This window comes from Gouania willdenowi, chromosome 7, assembly GCF_900634775.1.
Source record: "Gouania willdenowi chromosome 7, fGouWil2.1, whole genome shotgun sequence".
Taxonomy (NCBI): domain Eukaryota; kingdom Metazoa; phylum Chordata; class Actinopteri; order Blenniiformes; family Gobiesocidae; genus Gouania; species Gouania willdenowi.
Genome location: NC_041050.1, coordinates 21,794,356 through 21,814,656, shown reverse-complemented (window position 1 = coordinate 21,814,656; position 20,301 = coordinate 21,794,356). Strand labels below are relative to the sequence as shown.

Genomic DNA, 20,301 nt, shown 5'->3' with positions numbered 1-20,301 from the left:
CTCCACACTTGTCACCAGACTGGCTCAACTGATTACACAACTCAATAGGCACAACAATAACATCACATTGCACTCTTACCTTAAAACAGTCAACTCTTCCCCACTCGAACTCCCTCTTCCTTTTTCCCTTCCCCCTCACTTAGGTGTAACACTGTGCTTTTTTATTTTTATATTCTCCCTTTAATAAAGTGTTTCTTATCCTTTCTTGGGAGGACTGGTGATGGTCACAATTATATAATAAAATACATTTTCTTATTTAATTGCAAGAACAAAAAATGCATTGCTATCGTAAAAATTGCACTTCATGTAGTGTTGACATTCGACAGCATTTGCAGACAAGGCAAAAAAAAAAAAAGTTATCTGCATAACTGAGAAACAAACATCAGCTGCACTCTCTATTTAATACAGGTGATTAGTTTGGATGCTCCCATCTTTACCCAAGGACCCCTGTTGCCACTTAGCTGCCCCCGATGTTGCCTGTGTGCATCCTCTGCTTAGTAACCGTAATGACAGTCCAATATAAAAAAAAGAGTGCTTTAGCCAGAAGTAACGTGTAGCGCACAAAGCTGTTTGTCACGTCACGTAAACTCGCAATAGATCACTCCACACGCGTAGACGAATGTGAAAACTGTCGGGTTGAAATGGGTTCGGGCTTAAAGAGACATCAGCTTTATTATGGTTGGACAGGTTTGGGCTTGTTCTGTTGGGCTCAGGCAGGGCCAGGTCTCTTTTTTTCAGCCCGATTAAAGCTCTACTGTGTGCATTCTCTGCTTTGTGAACCATAATTACCGTCCAATATAAACAGTGTGCTTCATAATCTCAAAATTGGGTTGGGTGGCGTGTCCATAACAGTCCCAATATTACTGCAGGTCCCACATAATACCTCATTTAAATTAAGAAAGTGCATTTTGGAATCAGTCTTTTGACTAAAATTGCAGTTCTTGTTTATACAGTGTTAACAGAGTATTTATTAGTGGAGTACCTACCAAGCATGAGTAACTCTAACTCCATTCATCATGACCCTTCATCAATTGAACAAATTACTTTTGGCTTTAAAGTAAGGCAGTAACAAAGTAAAAAAAAAAATGCACTGCAGGGTTATGATGAGAACCCTGCAGTGCATCCATGACCGATGTGTGTGCACATCGGTCGCCAACCCAACACTGTCAGCCCAAGTGCCGCCCCAGGCCCAAAAGTGCAGCCAGGGCTGCAGCTACAACGGAAACCCAGGAGCTCTAGGCCACCACCCAACGACCAAGCAGCCCCCCTAAAAGACCAAGAGGCAGCAACCGCCCTCATATATACACACCCAAGAAAGCTCCAGAAATCCGAGGACCCAGCGCACCGCACCACTCGAAGTTTTTCAAGTTTTCTAAAATCCTTGCCTCCTTTAATAAATGCTTTTGTTACTGTCTGCATTGCTTCAGTAATTTTGGGACCAGCATTGTTGAATGTATCACTAAAATTTGAGACTATATAGTATCTGTTTAATTTGAAACAGATGTTTGAGCATGCATTGTTTGAGTGACATGTAGCATCTTCTGTTTTTTTTTACAATGAGTGAGTTGAGAAATAAAAACACGAGCAATATTTCAGGAAATTACTGTTTTTCATCTTGTTCAACGTCTTATTCAGTCAAATCTTTTTTGCAGTGTATGTGTGTGAAATCTATAGCATTTCATTCAACTGTACCATTCACTAAAACTTTTGATTTCATATTTACAAATTCCTACACAATTTCAGTTTTAAATAAGTGTTCATTAATGCTAATGCCATCTGTCCTCATTAAACTACACTTGTAAAGTAACACTGCCATGTCACGAGTACACAAAGATCACCAGACGGGTGTTTTCAGGAGGTCTTGGTAGCCTACTAATAGTCTTCTTACATATAGGTGTACTAAGTTTAGCAGAAAGCCCTCCAAGTTCGTGTTTATCACAAATGACCCCGTGACCACTGACGTCACCAGTCCCAGCGCGTACTAACGAAATGGTCTAGAGGTGGACTAGTGTGTCAGAAAAAAGGGCTGGAGGGTCTGTGTTCAAATTCAGGGGATAGTAAACTGATAGCCACCATTATGGACACCAAGGCAAGAGCCTTAACCCCAAAAAACTGTCCCCCGAGCACAAAGTGCTGTCAACTGCTACCCCAGGGGAAAATGGGTTAGAATGCAGTGACCGTTAAAGTGACGAGTAAAGGATAACATTATTTTGTGATACAATGATGTTCTAGTGTACTCACTAAGCATGTCAAGATTAATCAACACAAATCGGTGTCTAGATACAAACGTGAGCGATGCGAGAATATCGATTCATTCAGTGTGAATCAGTCACTGCATGCCTTCATCGATAAATCCATGGTTGCATCGATTTTTTTCATCCATCCATTTTCTGACCCGCTTGTTCCTGTTTTCAGGGTTGCAGGGCAGTTTTTTCATGTTGTATTTCATTCTAGACTGTGTTTCCGAGGCACATTGAATGCACCACATGCTTTGTGTTTTGTTTTGAACACGGACTGAAGCCAGGAAGCACGTTGGTACTGCTACAAAGTTACAACAATAACTAAATCAGGTATAGAGAAATGGTAAACTTGGCAAGAATCATGTGGTAAGGAATGCTGTGCTGCTAATCCTTACACAAACTGAGGGGCTCACTCGTATCGATGCTGAACCGCTGATCTACCCCCCAACACCCAAGCAGATTGGGAATCAGAGTTCCAGCTAAACTGGTGAAAAATGTACCTCTAATAACTTTGTCCAAGGTGGTACTCTGGCAGCACCCTCTACCTGTGATAAATTCATAACTGACACCAGATCTGTTTAGAAAAGTGCATTTTATTTAATTTTTTGTTTGTCTTATGGACATTAAATATGACTCAGCAATGGTCTGTTTACAGCAGCTGTGACGGTTAAATAATAGTTTTTATATTTCTTTGCACAAGCAGTTGTGAAAGACCTAATTGTGAAAGGTTATTATTATTTGTTATTGTTTTAAATGCTAATTTCTTTCTGCTCCTCACTACTGTATTAGCCTAATACCTGCTGAACAGTTCATATTAGTATCTGTGGCAAACAGGAATATGAACATTGTACTATTGAAAGTGTCACTTTAAGTCACTCATTGAGAGTGATGTTATCTCTCTGTTTACTGTTTAAGTTGAGACAGTATGATGAACAGGTTCTAGTGAGGAACCCATTTCTGTTCCTTAATGTTGAATCTGGTTCCAAATCCCAACGCTGCTTGTTAAAAGGCCTGTTTTCTTGTTGTGTTTTTTAAGAAGCCAAAATAAAGTTGCGTAAAGTGATGCATAGTAGTAGTGGAGCAAAATGTACACTTTTTTTGTTAAATTTGCTGCTTATAAGGAAATCAATAAATCATCTGCCTCTAGTACTATACATTTTTGTTATAATTTCTTTGCATCATGCTGAATTGCATCGTATCGCACAAAATCGCATTGTATCGCATTGTGTAGGATTAAATCAATATAAAATTGGTAAAAATCAATTGGGTGAATCATAACCCATTGTATCACCACGGCAGTCAGTGTATCGCTAATGTATTGTATCGCTGGTAGTGTATGGACATGCATATCAAATCGTTGTCAGTGATGGAGATTCACATGTCTAGTACTCACACATTTCTGGACGATTGTGGCTGCGTCATTTTCATAGTCTTCCTCTTTAGTTCCAGTGGAAGCAGAACGAAGCTGCAGGCCACTTCCTACTTGCAGAATGGCCATGCAAGTGGCCACACTCACACCTTTAATAAAAGAGTTGGTGTTAATATTACCTGTATTTCCTTTTATTGAAATGCAATTCATGCGATTGTTTTAGTATTTGTTGTGTTTTTGCTTACCAGCATACAGACAGCTCAAAGCCAACACAGTCATGTCCAGGAGCCTCCCTGGGGTCAAGGGCTCAAGTACAGGCAAGGAAAGTGTGTCCAATGCCATGGTCACATCAATCACCAGTGAATGAAAGCTGTGCAAAAAAAAAAAAAAAAGAAAGAAAAAAACCTTTATTGATTGTACCGTTAACACCTGAAAAACTAGCAAGTTAAACTTCTTTAATGTATTGTAATACATCAATTATAGATACCCATTGCGGACAGCAGTGGCATCAGCCACTGTAGCGGGCATGATGAAGAAAGAGTTGGCCGATACGGCATCTTGAAATCGGTTGATGTAACGTAAGAAGTAGGGCAGGTTGAGGCACACACGAAGCAACTTCTCAGAACCACCTGAATTGCAGTAAGAAACTAGTGTTAACGGACACAAAACTCTTAAAGATTGGGAGGAAACAATGCATATGAACAGCAAATTCTTTTGGTCAATGACATTCTGGTTGAATAAAGAATTTTCAACTCACAGGTGTCTCTTTTTAATTATTATAAAATTTTTATTTTTGGAGACAATATTAGTAAACATACACTTGCAAAATAATTGATTAAGTAGCCCTTAAAGGAATATGTCAAAAATACCAACTCACCAAGTTCTTGCAAGTTTGACACATTCTGTGAAACAAATGCATTTTTCATCTTCGTCTGAATAGCTTGATCAGAGTTTTGGTCATCGCCATCACTCTCAGCCTGTTGTATAAAAATTACAGAGATATTTATTAATTCCTCACTTCACCTAACACTAGAACCCTATACTAAGAAGCTGGCTTTCCTCTTATCGCACAAACTTTTGAGAATAATTGAGTGTATCCTCTACGATGCTAGTTAACTTCTTACTAGGCTTTACATGATCAGGATTTTTAGAGCCTATCACTGATTAGGTTGTTTAAAGAAACCAATCACCGATCTGATCACATGAGTCTCTCCCTAACTATCCCACAGGCAGCTTTTCTGTCCTGTTAAGATCTGGTTCTTTTCCTGCTCTGTGCGTGTCTCCAGGCTTCTTTGCACGTTGTGCATAATTCCTTGTGTGCGCTGCTTTATCCCCACATTCAAGTAATGATCTTAATAACAGATGGAGCGCAGAGGATCAGAGATATTGGTGAAACGCGTGTTGACAGAATCTCAAAGCCTAATTTATGCTTCGGACGTGTAGTTAGCATTTTTTAGACGCACTTCGCAAATGACAGGTCACATTATAGGGCGAGGCCAGCTGTATGCAGGGGCAAGAGGGGGCAGTGGCCCCTCAAATAAATGTCTTGCCCCCTCAAATCAATATTTTAGAGGTAGCTGAAAAATCAGCCAGAAAGGGGACACAAAGACTATCTAGTATCGGCTTCCTCTCATCTCTCTGTCCCTCTGCTGTGAGCACACAGACACACCTCCCCCCAGCTCACAGTAAACATCCAATCACTGTTAGTATGCAAATAAGCCAAGACGGGGAGGTTTCAGCGCGGCCACAGAGCGGTAAGAGAGAAGTTGCAGCTGCGTTTTGTCAGTCACAACTGTTTTGCATAAATAATGAGGATGTCGAGGTGTGTTTGTGATATTTGAACTGTTCGGTTGCTAAAACCCGCAGAGGTGTTAAAATTTACCCTACAGGTTTTCCCAAAGTCTGGTCATTACTGGAAACAGAAACTCTGCTACGATGTCACATAGTTACAGGGCTGAAAAAAAACTAGCTGTTGAAACACAAGAATTACATCATTGATCAGATCAGCAAAATTAGACATTACAGCCGATCACATATATTTCATAAAGCGCAAAATATCTGTCGATCTGATATAGTTGATCAGATCGGCGGAATGCGTACTTCTTAATCACCACGGTAACCTATACAAATAAACTGGTGGCTATCAACGGTGCTTCTGGTGCTCGGCAAATAATAGTTGTTAAAAAAAAATGACTTTTACAAAATACTTACACAGCTTTTGGGTATATTTTGTGTAGTTTTTCGTTCGAGTAGTGGAGCTTGTGTATGATTATTGGATGAGACAATGTCTTGCGTTATTTGAACAAGTATGTATACTCTCAAGGCTTTCCTTCCATAAATCTTGTGAAATAGATTCACCAAACTCTTCTTCCCACTTACACTTACACTACAGCTTTCAGATGAGGGGGAGCTCATTGATAGTATTATAGATATGAGGTATCAACTTAGCTTCATATGGAGACAGTTTTAGACAGTCATCTATTTTTGATAATGTTACTGTCTCGAACATTTTTGAGTGTTTCCATATATAATCTCTAACTTGTAGATAACGAAAAAAAATTGTTATTCTCAAGTCCATACTTCCAAGATGGCGCCGCGGATGGTTGCCTCGGTACTGCGCTCTCTCGTAGTTGTTGTGTTTTTCTTTATTTTTGTAGTTTATTGCTCCCCTTCTCTGGTCTCTTTCACCAGAGAAGAACTATTACAAGTTGGACAGTCCTCTGCTGATCTTTTTTCACCGGTTCTCATTGAACCAGAAAGTTATGCGGAGATTCTCACCGGAGGAGCAGCAGCTCTCTATGGAATTTGCAGGAGACGCCGCAGACGCAGACGGGGTAAACGAGCAGGCGCGCTCGTAAAACTGAGGCAGCGGGGATTACGCACTGCGCTCCCATCCATTCACCTGGCGAATGTCCGCTCTCTGGCAAATAAAATGGATGAACTGCTGCTCCTAAACACTAGAAACTCGGACTTTTGCAGATCCGCCGCCCTGTGTAAACTAATCCCGGACAGCTCTCTACATCTACCGGACTTTCAGCTCCTCAGAGCGGACCGCGTAAAAGAGCTCTGTGGGAAGACGAGGGGCGGCGGAATATGCTTTTACATTAACCAAGGTTGGTGTACAGATGTCACAGTGTTGAAGCAGACGTGTAGCCCTAATCTGGAGAGTTTTTTTATAAACTGTAAACCGTTTTATTCTCCGCGGGAGTTCTCCTCGTTTGTTATGGTCGGTGTTTACATCCCACCTCAGGCTTGTGTAACAGAGGCGTCACAGCACCTGGCTGACCAGATAGCAGACGTGGAGAAACAACACCCAGACTCTTTGCTAATCATTCTCGGGGATATTAACAGAGCAAATCTAACCCACGAACTCCCAAAATACAGACAGCATATAAAGTGCCCCACTAGGGGGGCTAACACACTGGACCACTGCTACACTGTAATAAAGGATTCATATCACTCTGTTCCCCGTGCAGCTTTGGGGCTCTCTGATCACTGTCTGATTCATCTCATCCCCACCTACAGGCATAAGTTTAAATCTGCTAAACCTGTAGTGAGGACTGTAAAGAAATGGACAGAGGAGTCAAAGCAGGAGTTACAGGACTGCTTTGACTGCACTGATTGGAGTGTTTTTGAAGCTGCATCAGACAACCTGGATGAACTGACTGACACTGTGACATCTTACATCAGCTTCTGTGAGGACATGTGTGTGCAGACCAAGACTTTCTGCACATACAACAACAACAAACCCTGGTTCACACCTCAACTCAGGATGCTGCGTCAGGCTAAGGAGGAAGCCTACAGGAGTGGGGACTGGGTCCTGTTTAAGCAGGCCAAGTACACTCTATCTAGGGAGATCAAAGTAGCCAAGAGGTGCTACACTGAGAAGCTAAAACAAAGCTTCTCAAACAAAGTCCCTTCTGAAGTGTGGAAAGGCCTGCGTGAAGTCACCAACTACGGGAAACCCTCCCCCCACCCTGCAGGTAACAAAAGACTGGCTGAAGACCTGAATAGCTTTTACTGCAGGTTTTCTCACCCACCCCCCAGCTCATTAGCATCAGCCCATCACCTGGACTCTGCCCTTCCTGCTCCCCCCACTCCCCCCCTACCTCACCCTCTGACCCCCCACCTACCCTGAAGATCAATGAAAGAGATGTGTGCCAGCTATTCAAGAGACAAAAGATCAAAAAGGCTCCAGGACCAGACGGAGTATCTCCCTCCTGCCTGAAAGCCTGTGCTGTGCAGCTGGCCCCCATCTTCACACGGATCTTCAATACATCACTGGAGCTGTGTGAAGTACCATCCTGCTTCAAAAGCTCCAGCATCATCCCAGTCCCAAAGAAACCTGCCATCACAGGACTTAATGACTATCGACCCATTGCCCTGACGTCCGTAGTCATGAAGTCCTTTGAGAGGCTGGTACTGAGCCATCTGAAGGACATCACAGGACCCCTGCTGGACCCCCTGCAGTTTGCCTATCGGGCAAACAGGTCTGTCGAGGATGCAGTCAACATGGGACTGAACTACATCCTGCATCACCTCGACTCCCCAGGGACCTACGCTAGGATCCTGTTTGTGGATTTCAGCTCTGCGTTCAACACCATCATCCTGGACATCCTTCACCAGAAACTCACCCAGCTCACAGTGCCGGCCTCCACCTGTCAGTGGATCACCAACTTCCTGACTGACAGGAAGCAGCAAGTAAGGCTGGGAAGCATCACATCCAGCACCCGGTCACTCAGCACTGGCGCCCCTCAGGGGTGTGTTCTCTCCCCACTGCTATTCTCCCTCTACACCAATGACTGCACCTCAGGGGACCCCTCTGTGAAACTCCTGAAGTTTGCAGACGACACCACCATCATCGGTCTCATCAGGGATGGGGACGAGTCTGCCTTCAGACGGGAGGTGGAACAGCTGGCTCTCTGGTGCAGTCAGAACCACCTGGAACTGAACCCACTCAAGACTGTGGAGATGACAGTGGACTTCAGGAGAAATCCCCCCCCACTCACCCCCCTTACCATTCTGAATAGCAAAGTGGCTACCGTGGACTCCTTCAGGTTCCTGGGATCCACAATCTCACAGGACCTGAAGTGGTCCTCCCACATAGACACAACCAGGAAAAAGGCACAGCAGAGGATGTACTTCCTGCGTCAGCTGAGGAAGTTCAACCTTCCCCAGGAGCTGCTGATAATGTTCTACACCTCCATCATTCAGTCTGTTCTGTGCACCTCCATCACTGTCTGGTTTGGATCTACAACCAAACTAGACAGACACAGACTACAAAGGATAGTCAGGACTGCAGAAAAGATCATTGGTGTTGATCTGCCCTCCATCCAAGACTTATACCTGTCCAGGGTCAGGAAACGGGCAGGTAGCATCACTGCAGACCCCTCACACCCTGCACACAATCTGTTTAAACTCCTCCCCTCAGGCAGACGCTACAGATCACTGTACGCCAAAACTTCCCGCCATAAAAACAGTTTCTTCCCTCAGGCTGTCACTCTGATCAACACTAAACAGTCAAAGAGTGTCGGACCTGTTTCTGTTACTGTGATATAACCTGGAACTAAGCATATCAACCCTGGAACAACCTTGTCACTGTGAATGTTCATGGACATAATTTTTTCATTTAAATGTTCACCTATTTGCACTACTCATCAATGCACTACTGCACCATTATCTTATTATTATTATTGTATTCTTATTTTATTCATTATTATTATTATTATTATTATTATTATTATTATTACTATTATTATTATCTTGTTATTTTTATTTAGTTTGCACATATTAGTCTAACTACTTATATATATATATATATACTTATATTTATGTTTATACTTCTTTTTTCTTTTTATTTTTCTTTATTTTATTTATTTTTCTTTATTCTAGTTGATTGTTATTATTTAATGTTATACTACCTGAGAGAGCACAGGTCACCAAAAGAAATTCCTCGTGTGTATTCATTCACCCCTGGCCAATAAAGTTGATTCTGATTCTGATTCTGATAATTGTGTAAATGAAGCGAACACGCCTCCTATATAAAGGTCTCCCGCACAGTGGATGCCCTTTACGCTCCACATATCAATCAATCAATCAATCAATCTTTATTTGTATAGCGCCAAATCATAACCAATGGTATCTCAAGGCACTTTACAGTAGAGCAGTCTTAAGGACGGACTCTTCATTTTATGGATACACACATATGCATATATACGTATATACACATACATATGTATCCCACACCCAACATGAATTCATCATGGCGGCAAGGAAAACCTTCTGTTAAGCAGCAGGAACCTTGTGTGGATCCCATTCCTATGATGAACAGCCATCCACATATGAAAGGTTCCATCAAGACTAGAGGGAGCAAAGGAGGGGTTCCTAGCAATAAGAAGAGCAAGGGATACAACACTAAGATCAAGATTTGATTTGTTTCCAGGTGCGAATCATATTGTGTATAACAGGGTTGTTACTATAAAGTGCTTTATTGGTCTTAGTTGGAGCTAGTAGGATTGCACCTATGGAATATAGATGACAGTTTTCTCGCTCCAACTTCAGCCCGTCAGACAATGGTACTGATGTATCTAACCAAAAGGTAAATGTCCAAGAGGTAAAGCAAGAAATTTGGGAGTGTTACCCTCTATTAAGCTTTGGCTTACAGAGATGTTTCTTATCTATTCTGTGGACTTTGTGTCCCCACAGAAAGGGAACTATCAATGAGTCCAAGATCTTAAAGAAAGATTTTTTGAGGAAAACTGGAATGTTTTAAAATAAATACAACAACTGTGGGAGGAAAATCATCTTCACTGTATTCACTGTATTAATTCTTCCTATTAAGGAAATAGGTAGGGTGTCCCAAAATGACAATCTGGATCGTAGTTTCTCTATTAGTCTATTAAAGTTTGCTTGGAAGAGAGAGGAGTGTTCCTTTGTTACGGCAATTCCCAAAGAGGTGAATTTTTCCAAAGAAATGTTAAATGGGAAATAGGAATGTGCGATATTTTATCTTTAATGATTTATCGTCAAAAACATTCTCACCGGTAAGAATATGTCATCCCACGATATAAACGATGAATTCCCGTCGGAAATTAGTGAGGGCCACGGGCCATTTGTCCCTCAATTTAGCCAGGAATGCCCATAAAAACCTTGTTCCACGGGACAAAACTGCCCGTTTGTTGTCAACTTATCATTCTCTGGAGCGGAACGCTGTTTACGGGGGCTCCGCAGCAAAGCCTCTGCGGCCGCGGTGTGCACCACCCCTCCCGCCCCCAGCCCCCACACCCACACACGGCGGTGCTCGTCACAGCTACCTGAAGCTGCTGACCTGCGATACATCATGGATCGCTACTTGGTTAAGATCAGATAACCATCCAACAAAGTCAACCAATCCAAGTTCCTCCATCAGATCCACCCAAAGTTCCACAAACACGGGGACAGATGAACCCGTAGCAACGATTATCAACTGGAAACTCAACTAAAACTAACTATGCCAAGCTAACCCACTGACACACAGACTGGACTAAGAGCTAATGCTAATCACTCCTTAATCAAGTAAAAAGAATAAAAGAACACGACTTACTGTCATAAAACCACAGAGAGCCACCGATTTGTTTATGGTCAGATTTAACACTTGTATGGAAGAATAAAAGCTTACATGTCACATGTTGTGTGAAATAAATGTTAGCATAATATAAATGTCACTATGCATCCATCTAAACTTGTGAAAAGCAATATTTTTTAATTAGATTTCACGTGGTCACAAGACAAAGCTGGTCCCATTAGACTAATGTAACTATTGAGATTATTACACCTAAATATACTGAATGATTAAATCATCAGCTTGATCTGGTTTAATTATAGGAAATCAGAGAGTTATTTATTAACCATAACTTTATGTAACTCATAAGATGAATGAAACAAGATTCAGCAACAGTAAAAACACTGACGGAGTTTGCTTTTCATGTGCTTTTTTTTTAGAAAATAATTTTATTTTAAGTGAGGAAATAAATTAATTACAGAATGATCCACAAGCACTAATATATTCCATAAAATATCAGCTCATGAGGATATTGTATCCTTTTTTAATGAGTCTAGTGTTAGTATTAAAATGTATTTGTGTTTGTAAGGAACCTGTTTACATTAAAGGGAAATGACACCATTTATTCCCCTTAAAACGTCGCTTTCTACTTACTCTTGTTTCCCTATATTGCGTTGTATAACTCTTAGGTGTATATACAATTGTTCAGTGTTATTAAAAGGTTAAGTTACCGGGGATACAAAAAACACGTCTCACTCCTCCATCTTTCAACAGCGCCCCGACCAATAAATTCTATCTGCTGACATCGCACACAGACTGGAACAGATTTTTTGTATGGGACGAATTCAGTCCCATTCCGCTCTGTGTGGGGTGTGTTCAATCACCTGATAGGGAAATAGTCATTGACGGCGCACGGTGGTGTAGTTGTTAGCACATTCACCTCACAGCAGAAAGGTCCTGGGTTCAAGTCCTGAGGTAGACACTTGGTTCCTTTCTGTGTGGAGTTTGCATGTTTTTTCTGTGTACTCCAGCTTCCTCCAACAACCAAAAACATGTCTGTTTGGCTGATTGGAGTCTTTGAATTGACCGCAGTAGTGAATGAATTTATGAGTGCTTGTGTGTGTGTTGCCCTTTGATGGACTGGCACCAATGGGTATGGCCGATCGAGCATCAAATGACTATGGATGTAACAGTTAACGGTATCACAATAAACCACGGTAAAATTTCCAACGGTGAAGGTTACCATTTATATTTTAATTACCATGGTAACTGCCGCGGCTGATAACCACAGTGTGGAAAACTCGTGAGTACTTTATCAGTCTCCCTACGCATGCGCAGCGTGCGCTTCTTATGTTGTGAAGAAGACATGGGGGAGGGAGGACGTGATACTAGCTGCCCTCAAGGCATTTTTCCGCTTTCAAAGAAGATTGAATGAAAATCCTCACAGCGTCTCTCCCCTACACACACATACACAGAACAGCTCTCTATTTCTCTCTCTGTCTCTGAGGTGTGCAGGTCTTTTCTGTTAACGTTTAGGGTTTCTTCAGCATCGTTTTTAATTTGGTTTACTTTGTACTTACTTATTGACCAGAGTTCTGGTATACGTGGGTTTGTTCAGAAGTGATGCTCGGTAGAGAGTTATGTCTCTGCCTGTTGGAAATGTTTTTTTCTTTTTTTTTTAACCGTCAGCAACTTCACTGAGTATCTAACACTTTCTTGCTGTATTTTTCTTTTTTTAAATAAAGGTACTAGTGGCGTAAACTTATACAAGTTTACTTAGTGTGAAATTACACCTGTACTTTTTTGATATGTTTTTTTTTTTTTTTACTGTGGTCATTGTTGCATTGTTGCAGTTTTGAGTTTTGTTTGTTTGTTTTTTTACTATGTTTATTTTGAACGGTTTTTATAAAAAAAAAAATTTAACTGTGGTTATTGTTAATGTTGCAGTTTCGATGTCTTTTTTATTTACTGTATTTAATGTTCATCTTGCAAAGTTTTTTATATTTAGTTAATGTTAAATTTGCAGTGTTTGTTATTGTTAAGACTTTAATATATAACAAATCTATTTAAATATAAATCTTGGTGAAATTATTTCAGTTTATCAGTGATTTTTCAATATTTTGAAGACATTTTAAAAATACCGCGGTATACCTATAACCGTGATAATTTTGGTCACTATAACCGCGGTGTGAAATTTTCATACTGTTACATCCCTACAGATGACAGACCCTCGCAACTCTGAAAAGGAGCAAGTGGGTCCAAAAATGGATTGATGAAAATAGTCAGTGATTATCATAATAAGTGTGTGTCAGAGATAGAAATTCAGTAGTTTTTAGAAGCACGTTGAGGGAATGGCTAAAGAATTGTGTGTGTATAAGCCAAACGAGAAGCTGCACAAAGTGACGGCACCTTTAACATGTTGCAAATCTGAAAATCTGTGCCATAGCGTCGTAGTACAGCTGATCAATGAATGCAAATGCATGTTTAGGTCAAGCCCACTAATGAGGAGATAGTCCATATATGTTTATCCAGCTTCATAGTATAGGGCACAGGACGGGCCTGCAGCAGTCAAAGTAGGAAGTAACATTTTTAAAACAAAATAAAAATTGTTTTTAACAATTCCAGCTCAACTTCTTTAGTTTCTTATGCACAGATTATTGGACCTATTTCACTTGCCTGCATGTGTGCTGCTGACGGTGAGGCCAAGATGGTTGTAAGGTCAGGGTTAAAAACTGAAGTTAGTTGGTTAAAGAAGTTCATCTGAACTTCTTTTTGTCGAAGCTCCGGATTTACTGCAGTGGGCAACTCTTTCTGATCTTCCACTAATACGAGAAAAAATAAACAGGAGAAAATTAGCAAAAAAAATGAAAGGAAATCATGGCGAGTAAAAAAACTGAGTTTAGGAAAGTTCAGGTATGAATTTACAGTGGATATAAAAAGTCCACACACCCCATTCAAATACCAGGTTTTTGTGATGTAAAAAAATGACACCATGTGAAATAATTCCACAACTTTTTCCACCTTTAATGTGACCTATAACCTGTACAATGCAATTGAAAAACAAACTGAAACCTTTAAAGGGGAAAATTAAAAAACTTAAAATAATCTGGTTGCATAAATATGCACACCCTTAAACTAATACTTTGTTGCAGCACCTTTGGCTTTTATTACAACACTTTTTGGGTGAGAGTCTATCAGTGTGGTATATCTTGAGGCAATATTTGCCCTCTCTCCTTTACAAAACTGCACCAAATCTGACAGATTGCGAGGGCATCTCCTGTACACAGCCCTTTTCAGATCACACCACAGTTGTTCAATCGGATTCAGGTCTGGACTCTGGCTGGGCCATTCAAAAACCTCAGTCTTAATCTGGTGAAGACATTCTTCTGTTGATTTGGCTGTGTACTTAGGGTCATTGTCGTGTTGAAAGATAAAGTTCCTCTTCATCTTCAGCTTTCTAATAGAAGCCCGAAGATTTTGTGCCAACACTGCCTGGTATTTGGAACTGTTCATAATTCCCTCCACCCTGACTAAGCCCAATGTTGCTGCAGCCTCCCTGACCAGTTTTCTTCTTATCTTGTCACCAATTTTGGACAGACATCCTGTTCTTGATAAAGTCACTGCTGTGCCATATTTTATCCACTTGATGACTGTCTTGACTGTGTTCCATGTTATACTTAATTCCTTGGAAATTCTTTTGTACCCTTCATCTGACTGATATCATTGAACGATGAGATCCCTCTGATGCTTTGGAAGCTCTCTGCAGACCATGGCTTGTGTTGGAAAATGTGGCTACAAAAATGTCAGGAAAAGCCCACTAGAACAGCTGAACTTTATTTTGGGTTAATCAGAGGGACTTTAAATGGTAACAGGTGTGTACTGACTCCAATTTAACATGAGTTTGAATGTAATTGGTCAAATCCGAACACAGCCTCGTCCCAAGGCATAGGAGGGTGTGTATACTTTTGCAACCTCCCTGAAAGGTTTCAGTTTGTTTTTCAATTGCATTGTACAGGTTATAGGTCACATTAAAGGTGGAAAAAGTTGTGAAATTATTTATCATGGTGTCGTTTTTTTACATCACAAAAACCTGGCATTTGAACAGAGGTGTGTAGACTTTTATATACACTGTATGTTCCAATAAGAATTTTGTCAAAAACTCAGGGTCACCTCACCATCTGAAAGGGTCTTGACTGTTTGAGGCAACTTGGCAGACTTCATCATAGCAGTAAATGTAATTATTTCTGTGCGGTCCAATCTGCTGCAACCAGTGCAAAGTCCTTTGATCAGAAGGATTAGGTGTTTCTGGAAGAAAAGTAGACAGTTACTCACTGAAGGAGAGGCATTTTAAAAAAAAAACAACTTTTCAACTTGAAATGAACAAAGAAACAAAAAAAAAAAAAAAACAGAAAGCCTAACACCTAATCAAAATTATGTCTAAAAGATGAAAAATGTAATACAGCCAAAAAGGCTGATTTAAGCTATCTCTTTTTCGTAAGCAGGGTTCTCACCAGTGCTGTTGAGCGTAGGGGCCCCCGATGTAGTAATTTTGTTCCCCTACGAAGCGATGGCGCCCCCTACGTTCAGTTTTCAGCAACGTAGGGGGATTTCTGTTATTTTTTTCTTTTTTAATCGGTCCCATCGTAATAATTGTTGCACACATGGACACGAGGGACTACCAGGCATGCACGGGTTGTTTTAACTCTCTTTTTAATCTGCATAACCGAGAAACACATTCATCAGCCGCACCATCTATTCAATACAGGCGATTGGCTCGGACGCTCCTGTCTTTACCTAAGGACCCCTGCAGCCCTTTAGCTGCCTGTGTGCATCCTTTGCTTATGTAACCGTTTTCACCGTCCACATATCTAAGCTGTGATGAGTGCGGACAGTCCGGACTCCGCTGTGCGCGAAGGCTCAAATATATCGTGGCTTGGAAGGGTCTGGCGACAAAGGCAGCGCCGCGCTCCCAAACTCACCGCTTACCGAGGTCGTGGACATAATTACCTCGCCAAGCCCTCTCGGGCGGGGACGGACCCCCCTCACCCCCGGCATGGACTGTCCTAAGTGCGCCCCAACATGGGGACCGGATCACGACAGTTGGCGCAAGGGGTCGGTTGCGATGTCAACCCGCCCCGTCGAGAAACACGGACCGCTGTGTAACTACACAGCAGAGCACAGTGTGTTTATATCAATTCAAGTAACTTCACTGTTGAATCATCTCCATTATAATGTACATGTCAGTCTAATAATGTTAAAAAAAAAAAAAGATTTCTTTCTGTGTTGCTGGTGGTAAGAACGCAGCTTTTTCTGATCAGGCTTAGCGGAATCCCAGTGCCGATCTCATTTCAATATAATTTGCATATGTAAATGTGGGCGTAGACAAAAGTACGCTCACATCCATGTTGATTTAAATGTTGAAAGACTAGGGACCTAGTCCTACGTACAGATTTAAACATCTGAATTTTTACGAGCGTACGAATGTGTCTCTGGATTAAGACGTACGCTTTTTTCACACCATTTTCACGCAAGTCTTTGTACATAAGGCCTCAGGTGAAGGAGGCGGGAGCAGCAACTAACTTTACCAACAATTACTGAGCGGGAGATTCACTCATCCGGATTAATAACTAACGTTTGAAAGAATCAAGCGCTGCATCCTATGATTTCAAAGTAGGCCAAGAGGTCTGTATGCAAGTGCAAGTATATCCTCGCCAGTCGCGTTTCCTCTGCAGCAATGTGCCGCAACCAACTCTGGGTTGGCCAGGAAGGGCCCAGCGGTGGTGGTGGTGGCTCGTGGGCCGCAAACTTTACAGCACTGCCCCGCTCCCAACAGCGTGTGTGTGTTCGAATTTTACTGCAAGTCCCACATAAAACTTAATTCAAATTTGAAAAGAGCGTCTTGGAATCAGTCTTTTAATAAAATGTTATTTCTTGTCTATACAGTGTGTGTGAGTATTTATTAGTGGAGGACCTATATCAAACATGAGTGACTCTCTAACTACAGTCATCACCTTCACCAATTGAACAAATAACTTTCAGCTTTAAAGTAAGGCAGGAATAAAGATTTAAAAAAAAAAAAATAACTTTAGCTTTACTTCACTAAATTTGGCCAAAACGTTTCACTCCAAAGGCGCTCACTGACGCGCCACGTGACCCCTCTATGCTGTGAGAACACTGGACACGGTGCTCTAAGGCGATGTCGGCCACCTACCCGATCCGTCTTGAAACACGGACATAGCGGAGCATACTTAATTCAGAATATGTTTACCAGCTTACTTTCTTACACAACTTAAAATCCTAAGCATGATGGTAGCATTGATGACGAGTCCCTGGCATTGATTAATCAAATTGTAATCAAATTAAATTGTGAGGTTCCTTAGATGGCACACCCCTATTTATTAGCACTGAAAAATATTGTCATACTGTCATTACTGTAATCATTCTTAGTCAAACAATCCCCTCTATGCAGTTTTTTATCTCTCACCTGTGATACAGCACATGCCTCATCTGGGTTCTCCAAACGCAGCAATGAAAATTCAATCAGTACTTTGCATGCTGCAGCTACTGACAGCAACTGATTCCTCGGTACTGAGAAACGGAGCAAAACACAGGTTTTAGGATGAAAACAATACACGTCTAGATAAATGTTTTTGCTGCGGAGTTGCAAATACTTGCACAAGTACCTGGATAAAAACTAAATACACTTACTCTGTCCACATACTGTGGTGATGTAATGTGCAGAAAGTGCCACGAATGATGAGTAGAAAGGCTCATACTGTTTGTCATGGTGAAGAATATCTGATTCACTGTAAATGGAAAGTATATTTGTAGAAGAAAAAAAAAATCAACATTCACTGAAACATACTACTTTCTAGAGTTACACATGAACCTAAAACAGTAGGATAAGCAAAGTGATTAGCGTAACTAAATAAAGACAGCAAAAAACACCCCAACCTGTTGCTAATTTTCCACACATGCATGAAGACACTGTAATTGTACTGTCAACTTTAACTCAGTTATAAAGCAAATGTATATCGCAAATTATCATTAACAATATACTAATGTTCCATTTTGAAAAAATTTAATTCCAGTTTTATCAAAAGTGTGTATAATTGACAAAACGGGTGCAATGGCATTTAATTGAAAGAAAAAGCCTCCCAAAGTTTGGAGAACCCATCAAATGAATTTCTTTATGATAAAAAAAAACAAAAAAGAAAATTTTTAGTCAGATGTATGAAAATAAAGGCGGCAGGTAGGAAACACTAGACTGAATGTTCTGAGGAGGTAGTTTGTCACCTCCCTACAGGGGGGTGTCAGGTGACACTTTGGCTTGAGTTTCCATACTTCCATCTTCATACACAACAAATGGCAGCAGAGGTAAAAACAAACATTTAAACATACAATTCGAGCAAACAAATGGCAGATGACGTGTGCATATGTGTCCAACATTCCAATCACTTTACTCAAACCTCAGCAATTTGAAACAGATTCTCTCCAAATGATCATTTCTTGCATTGACTGTTTGGGAGCAATTTTGTTTACAAAGTTACGCTGTCAATGTCAAGATTGAAATTCCACTTGAAAACCTAATCCGAAATGAGCCGATACAGGGTCCCCGCCTCCTTTTAGCCCAACAACACCATTTTTTTTTTCCTTAAATACAATTAGATCTCCATAACGTGACAGCTTTCCTTAAACATGTCCAAAATGCCTATAATAAAGAATTTTACTCGGAAACCAGGTACAACTTATGTCACCTGCCAAATACTGTCTGACCGGGCATTCTCATGGCCAGGTTAACCAGTCTTGCTGAAAGGCCCCTAAGTTGGCTCTCTGGCTCATGTTCAGGCTAGCTAGCTAGCTAATGATAAAGCACATTTCATCATTGTTACGTTGCCGATGTATTAGCATTTACCTTCCATCAGCTGTATTTTAAACAATATGGTACAAAACGGGGCGTGAATATTAATCTAACGTGAATATAAACATACGACTTTGACTAGTAGCAAATCGAGTGAGTTGGCGAGTATACTAGCTACACTAACGTTAGCTGTCAGTGCAGCTAGAGCTAAAGTTAGCCATGAAGCTAAGGTTTCCTAATGAATTCAAGCACAGAAGCTAGGTTAGCGGGTTAGCTCTGTAGCTGCACCATCTGTGGACGCGGTCCGACAGCGGGCTAAAGGGAACAAAAACATTTGACTGGCAAGCAGTCGGTTACCTGTTGATTATAGACCCGATTAGCTGGGGTAGCTCTTTCGTTTCAAAAGTAGTGTAGGAAGCTGATAGCAGCGGCCGTACTGCCGCTGTCCATTCGTGTTCCTCATCTCCTCCGCTCGACGCCATCTTGACATCCCATAGAGAAAAGCAGGCGGTACTGACAGGAGGAGTTTACAGGGGACACTATCAGATAGAAGAGCGACAGGAAACTACATTTTCACATGGCAAGACTTTGTGTAAAGACATGTTCAATTAATGTTTTGATTTCCAAAAACAACACGGTGTAAATAGAGAAAATCTGCTCAGTCAGAAAATTTGCACCATAATGGGAAATTACTTGAGTGCACTCCTTCCTGAGTTGTTGACTGCTTTAAAGTATTAAAATGGACCCTTTTGTAATTTCCTGTATTAAATCTTGTACTTTAAACTTATCAATATATCCTGTTCTGTACTTCCGTAGTACGGAAGCGTAGAGCTGCCACAGTTGAAAATATATTTTTGATCACTACATTGTACGAACAATATACTTATATTGTCCGGACAATATACTTATATTGTACGAACAATATACTATATTGTACAAACAATATACTTATATTGTACAAACAATATACTATATTGTACGAACAATATACGTATATTGTACAAACATGATATTATATTGTACGAACAATATACTTATATTGTACAAACAATATACTATATTGTACGAACAATATACTATATTGTACGAACATGATATTATATTGTACGAACAACATACTTATATTGTATGAACAATATACTATATTGTACGAACAATATACTTATATTGTATGAACAATATACTATATTGTACAAACAATATACTATATTGTACGAACGTGATATAATAATGTCCAGATGGTGGACATTTAACCTGAAGTAAGAGCAAACGAAGGAAGAAAACATGGATT

At 40.7% G+C, this 20,301-nt stretch overlaps 1 protein-coding gene across 6 annotated transcripts in view; it reads right to left on the bottom strand.

The window, feature by feature from the left end:
- ubr4 (ubiquitin protein ligase E3 component n-recognin 4) overlaps window positions 1-19,535 on the bottom strand; it is a 91,411-nt gene extending 71,876 nt beyond the window's left edge. For all 6 annotated transcript variants that reach the window (XM_028451926.1, XM_028451927.1, XM_028451930.1 and 3 more), the window contains exons 1-9: window positions 19,368-19,535; window positions 17,858-17,955; window positions 17,634-17,737; window positions 15,325-15,454; window positions 13,826-13,971; window positions 4,487-4,586; window positions 4,097-4,238; window positions 3,855-3,979; window positions 3,634-3,758 (exon numbers count right to left, since the gene is read on the bottom strand). In XM_028451926.1, coding sequence (XP_028307727.1) covers window positions 3,634-3,758; window positions 3,855-3,979; window positions 4,097-4,238; window positions 4,487-4,586; window positions 13,826-13,971; window positions 15,325-15,454; window positions 17,634-17,737; window positions 17,858-17,955; window positions 19,368-19,492 — 1,095 coding nt within the window. In that variant the 5' untranslated portion in view covers window positions 19,493-19,535. The remainder of the gene's footprint in view (window positions 1-3,633; window positions 3,759-3,854; window positions 3,980-4,096; window positions 4,239-4,486; window positions 4,587-13,825; window positions 13,972-15,324; window positions 15,455-17,633; window positions 17,738-17,857; window positions 17,956-19,367) is intronic.
- Window positions 19,536-20,301: the final 766 nt, after the last annotated feature.